Below are 6,000 nucleotides of genomic sequence, written 5' to 3'. Positions count from 1 at the left end.
GGTGCTGATGGTTCAGTGGCTGTGAGTTAGGTGGCTCAACAATCATCTGAGTTGGGGAGGGAAAGGGTTGTGGGAGGGTGGGAGGCTGCAGAACCTCAGCTGGGGCGGGTTGAGGGAGATGAAGGGATGCTGGCATTCTTTCACAGGTGATAGTCATATTTTGAGCTCATAGTTACAGAGGCTGGGAGGGAAGTCTGTGAGCATGGCGTTGGCACCTTCTCAGCTTCCAGCAAGAGCCGGATGCTGCTTCAGCTCATAGGAGGTCTAGCTGTTTTAGAGATAAAACAAGGAGGGCTCCTTGCTTTATGAGAACTGCTTTAGGCGGAGCTAAAGTTCAACTGCTCTACCCACTGTTCTTGGGAGAACAAACTTACTCCACTGAGAAAGGCCCGGTTCCTCTCAATAGCATAATCAACCCTTAAAGGCACCCACCACAATGGCAATACACTTCAACCCAGGGACAAACCCAGTTCAGATCATGACAGGTTCTGGCGGGTTGCCCAAAGCGGTATAGATTGGAGGGAGGGAGGAACGAAGGAACTAGATTAGGCTAACTAGACTGAAGTTGAATGGCAAGTAAACAAGAGACAGAACCAAGCTCCGGGCTTGCTGAAGTGGCAGAAAGGTGTGTGTGTGTGTGTGTGTGTGTGTGTGTGTGTGTGTGTGTGTGTGTGTGTGTGTGTGTGTGTGTGTGTGTGAGAGAGAGAGAGAGAGAGAGAGAGAGAGAGAGAGAGAGAGAGAGAGAGAGAGAGATCGAGAGAGATCACCTTCCCTTCTCTAAACCAATGGACGGCTTTGAGTCATCCCAATAACCAGGACTGGAGTCTGGAGAGACCTAGGATGAAATACAGGTTAATACTTAACTGCTCCCACCAGCTGGGGGAAAAATGTATAAAAGCGGTTACAATCTGGCTCTTGGAGCTGATTTTAAGGTGCATTGAAAGTGCACCCCGTCTTTGGGCATCTGATTCCTCCAGTACATGAGCAGTCTTTACAGCCTTTACAACTAATGGTGTTTGGTTGAAACACACATCTTAGCTCTGAGAGTGGCTCAATGCTGGAACATCTTAAGGGACCAAAGCAGGAGGCTGGTAGGGCCCTGGGCCATGCCTAGTGTAGTTGTCCAGGTGGAGCAAGTATAGCCTAGGTTTTACTGCTTCTGGGCAGGGTGTTTGTCTGCTATACTCTGCTGGACGCAGGGGCAGTTAGTTCAGCTTGATCAAAGGTAGTTTGAGCTGTAGCCATTTCAAGCGCATTTCTGGTAGTTGAAACCACGTAAGTTTCACAAACCAGCAGGTTCATCTTGACTTACTTTGTTGGTGTGCTAAGGGCCAGTTCTGTGGTTTGCTTTCCATTGGAGGTGAACATGAGGCCAAGGCCCAGGAAGGTGGTTGAGTGGCTGCACAAGGTGCAGAGACTGATGGCAGTTTGGGGCGACCAGGGTACCCCAGGAGCCCATGGAGTAGCTAACTCAACCCGGGGAAATAGAGCACGGCGCCCACGCAACTCTTCACTGCGGTAGGGAGGGCGAGGTGTGCGCGAAGGGGACCACGGTGCCCTCAGGCGGGCGCTCCCTGCCTTGACTTCCCCATCCCAGGGGGCGGGGCCGCAGTCGCAGCGAGCGGAGAAAGTGCGCGAAGGGGGACGCGCTGCGAGCTCACACGTGACGGCACGGCGCCGAGCGAGCGGGACCCGGCGGCGGCGGTGGCCGTGGCTGCGGTGGCGGGCGCAGCGGAGCGGCCCGGGCGGCTTGGAGCCCCGGGAGCGGCGCGCGCGGCCCCGGCCCTGGCCCCGCGCTGTCCCGGCGCGCGCTGCACATTCTCTCCTGGCGGCGGCGCCACCTGCGGGAGCGTTCGCCCGAACATGGCGACACGGAGCAGCAGGAGGGAGTCGAGACTCCCTTTCCTATTCGCCCTGGTCGCGCTGCTACCCCGCGGGGCTCTCGGCGGGGGCTGGACGCAGAGATTGCACGGTGGCCCGGCGCCCTTGCCCCAGGACCGGGGCTTCTTCGTGGTGCAGGGCGACCCGCGCGATCTCCGGCTAGGAACGCACGGGGATGCCCCGGGGGCGAGCCCGGCGGCCAGGAAGCCACTCAGGACCCGGCGGAGCGCTGCTCTGCAGCCCCAGCCTATCCAGGTGTATGGACAGGTGAGCACTTCTGCAAGCCACCTCCTTCCAGCCCCTTTCTCTCCCACCACTTCCTCACCCCCGCACCCATCCTTTGCAGTCGCTTCCCAGGTGCTGGCTCCGCTTGGGGACTTCCCGGCTGGCATGTTTGTTTCATTTCTTTTTCTTCTCCTTTCCCCCTGTACATCACATGAGTACAGCCGTCAGCACTCTGGTCGCATAGATCTTTTTTCTTTTTCCTCCTTTCTGTCGATTTTAGCAGATGTGTTCCAGGTAACTGGAAGGGTGCAGAGCCTCTCTTCCCTAGCCTGTATGCAGACAGACTAGGGTAGTTTCTGGCAGGATTTTGAGGGGTACAGCATAAATTTTACATCTGGATAAAAACGGGCATAACCCCCCTCCCTTCCACCCCAACTCCCGTACCATCCTTTGGCAGCGGGAGCGAGAATCCTGCAGTTGTAAAGCACTTAAGCAGAATTGCAGAGGAGGGCATGCCATGTTTATTCTCATGAACCCCAGTAAAGGTGGGCAACTCTCAAAGCGCTACGAATGCCCCTTGTGTACCCAGTAGACATATGTGTGCGTGTGAGCTCGTGAATATCTGCGTGTAAGGCTGGATTCTCTTCGTTGGGAGTACAGCACATCAATCCGTCCCCTTTCCATCCCAGCCCTTCAAGGTGATGGCTTTATTTTAGATAGAAACTATCTCTTATGACACTTGGGATTTGAGACTACTGCAAGAAATTTGCTGGGCTTAATATTCATTAAAGGATTTATTTCTATCCAGGCAATGGGTTTATTAGGTCATAAGTAACACACATTTCACTCATGGCCCCCACTGACTGCTGGGTTGCCAAGTTGAATTTGTCCCCCTTCGTATCAGCGCTGGTGGAATCAATTTGCCCGTATTATTGTCTACTCAGAGACTCCCAGTCCTTCAGTTAAGATTGACATCAGCAAAACTAGAAGGTCGGTGGGAGAGAAATGGTGGGCCTGATGGAGCTGACCAACACAACCATGTCCCAGAGCGACTGTTGCTTTCTAAAGTACAAATTAAGTGATTAGCTGGGGGTTCTGCCTTTCTTCACTGATTTTGGCTATAGCAAAGTCTTCCTTCAGGCCATACATAGAGTTAAGCAATCAACTCCTGGAGCCAGAAAGCGTCTCATAAAACATGCCACCCTATTGTGTCACCCTATTGTGTCACGTTTTGAGTGAAGAAACCCAAACTGTGACAGGTGCGATGACTGGTCCAAGGTCACGCAGGAAAGGGCTGTGAGCACTGTAGTTCTCTTGCCTGCATGGTCTCACTGACCTTTGGGTGCTGGGAGGTGGGGGGTCACCTTGTCTCTGCTCAGTGCTTCCTAAACATCTCCTTTCTAAAATAAAATGTATATATCGTTATGAAGACAGAGGGGCGGTTGTGTGTGGGTGGGAGTAGCTGACATCTGCCCACCACCAGACCACTTGCCCCTGGGCAGGAATGTATACCAGATGACCTGTAACTGCTTGATGGTGTATGTATGTGCGTGTGCGTCTGTGTGTACGTGGTGTGTGCAGCGCTTAGACTCCTGAAGCCCACCTGCCCTGTTTTGGGCCCAGATCCTTGTGCCCCCCTTTTCATCCCCATCTGAAACTTCCTTTTTGTAATTTGGAAGTCAGCAAGATTGCTCTTGGCAGGCATGGCAGCTTGGAATTGCCGAGGGTGGGTCTCTCCAGCTTGCTGAGCTCTGCTGTGCTCCTGAGAGGGTGGGCTGGGTGTGGGAGGAGTGAGTGTTCAGGTCCCCTCCAGCCTAGCTTTGGTGGACAGAGGCACCTTCTAGTCTCCGTGGCATCCATGCAGGTGCTCTTTATTTCCTCCTTCCTTAGGGTTTGCCCTGTGAAAATCTCCCAGGGATTTATAGCAAGCTAGAGACGAACTCTGTCCTCTTTGGGAGCCTCTCCAAACACTTCCCCCCCACCCCCCGCCCCCTGCGCTTTGCTTTCATGTCTTCAGGCCAGCCAGACTGGTTCCATTGAAGGATGCAGATCCAGCCAACAGTTGGACTCAGAATGAGGCATTCCCACACAACAGTGAGGATCCCTCCTGTACCCGTCCTCACTAGGGCTGCCTTCCTAGGCCCCCATTCCCTATTGCTACAGGTTAAGGAAAAAAATAGCATTACCCTTCCTTGTGGAGGAGTGGACTCAGACAGAAGGAAGACCTAACTTTATGGTATGGGATTTCTGCCACAAGCTCTAACCTGGTGCAGGCCCTTCGGACTACAGGCTCAGGAAGCAGTGACTGAATGGCTTAGGGGCTCTTCTCTGGGTCTCTGGGGTGATGTATGTCTATTTGGAATCACCTCTGTAGCTGAGGTGGCCATATGTGTACCTCGGTTTTTCCTGGGACATACCCAGGTATGAATAGTGCCTCCACCCCCTACCCCCCCAAATGCGGCTGTGTTATTAATCTGTATGCTTGTTTGAACTCTTACCCTGCACCAAGTTATATAAATTCCCTTCAATTCTTAAACCCACATAATTACAGTGGACAGTTGTCTGAAGGGGATATGTTTCTCAAAACACACACACACAAACAAGCAGCAAACAAAGAAAACAATTGAACTCGAGGTCATTGTAAACAAACAGGTGATAACCAGCAGACCTGTCACACTCAACCGGCCCTTACCCTACCGTGGGCTTATGTGGCTGAGGGAGGCTCTGGACCTGGAGTGATGGCTGGGGACAGGGAGACTTAGGTGCTCTGCAGTTTCTTGTCCTTGGGCCTTGGTGAGGGTAAGGGAGTAAGGGGACACTTGTCAGAGCTGGAAGCAGAAGCCAGGGAGGTGGTGAGAAGGTCACTAGCCTCAGGGGGGACAGAAGGAAGGCTTTGCCAGGGAAATTTTGGCAGAGAAAGGAGCCTGTTAACAGCATGTCACACTGGAGTGACCCTTCTTTTACCTTCCTCACTTTATGGAGTAAAGATTTTGTTATTTTGACTATATTCCTTCTCAGGATCTTTTTCTTAGAAAGATTTCCTAATACGAGGAGAGTGGTTCTGACATGATCACCCAGAAACACATTTGCAATAGTAGAGACCAACAGACCAGATTCTAAGGCTTTTCTACATAAGTTCAAATTTTACAAGGAAGGCCTATCCTTTAAAAGAGGTCAAATTAAAGGAGGAGGAAGCAATAGCTTTTAAATATATAATATATGTAATTATTATTGACAATAATCTCTAGTACATTTCTTGATAACTGTGCATATTATTAATGATTTAATAATGTATAAATATATTTAATTAATTTATATATTAAATTGTTTTGGTGGTGGTGGGGTCTCATTTAGCCGAAGTTGGCCTGAAACTGACCATGAAGCTCAGGCTAGCCTCTTAACTGGCGTTCCTCCTCTCTCTGCCTCCAGAGTACTGGGGTTAGAGGCGTGGATTGGCACGCGCAGTTTGTCCATGGTTCTTGCCACACTGATTTCTTTCCTGTTCTTTGTAATCACTCTTGCTTTGTGTTCTTCCCCTAAGGTCTTCTTCACCTCTTCTCTTTGCTTAGAGAACCCCCTTTCTGTTCTCCAAGCCTCCCGGGCCCTTAGTATTCCCAGCTCTGTGGGAACCGTTGTGTGCCTGGTTCCAGCCCTTACTGCCCTGGATTATAAGGAATGCCTGATCTCCCTGTGTGCTTCTTGTGTGTGTGTGTGGTGGAGGGGCAGGATTTGCTCCTCTGTGTCTCACTGTATGGGAGACCCTTGATAACCATCTGTGGACCAGTTTTCTACCTGGAAGAAGCGGTGTAGAGAGTGGGCAGCACAGTAAGTTATATAAAGTTATCTACGAGCAGGAGCAAGGGAAGGCCCACCAACTGACAAAAGGCTTTGGCT

At 51.5% G+C, this 6,000-nt stretch overlaps 1 protein-coding gene across 1 annotated transcript in view; it reads left to right on the top strand.

The window, feature by feature from the left end:
• The first annotated feature begins 1,679 nt into the window (after positions 1-1,679).
• The window catches only part of Sorl1 (sortilin-related receptor, LDLR class A repeats-containing), a 159,589-nt gene continuing 155,268 nt past the window's right edge, over positions 1,680-6,000 (top strand). The window contains exon 1 of the mRNA NM_011436.4: positions 1,680-2,148. Within this exon, the coding sequence (NP_035566.2) occupies positions 1,864-2,148 (285 nt within the window). The 5' untranslated portion in view covers positions 1,680-1,863. The remainder of the gene's footprint in view (positions 2,149-6,000) is intronic.

This window comes from Mus musculus, chromosome 9 (assembly GCF_000001635.26).
Source record: "Mus musculus strain C57BL/6J chromosome 9, GRCm38.p6 C57BL/6J".
Lineage (NCBI taxonomy): Eukaryota > Metazoa > Chordata > Mammalia > Rodentia > Muridae > Mus > Mus musculus.
Note: the sequence above shows the minus strand (reverse complement) of the source record. Positions and strands in the feature narration are given on the sequence as shown.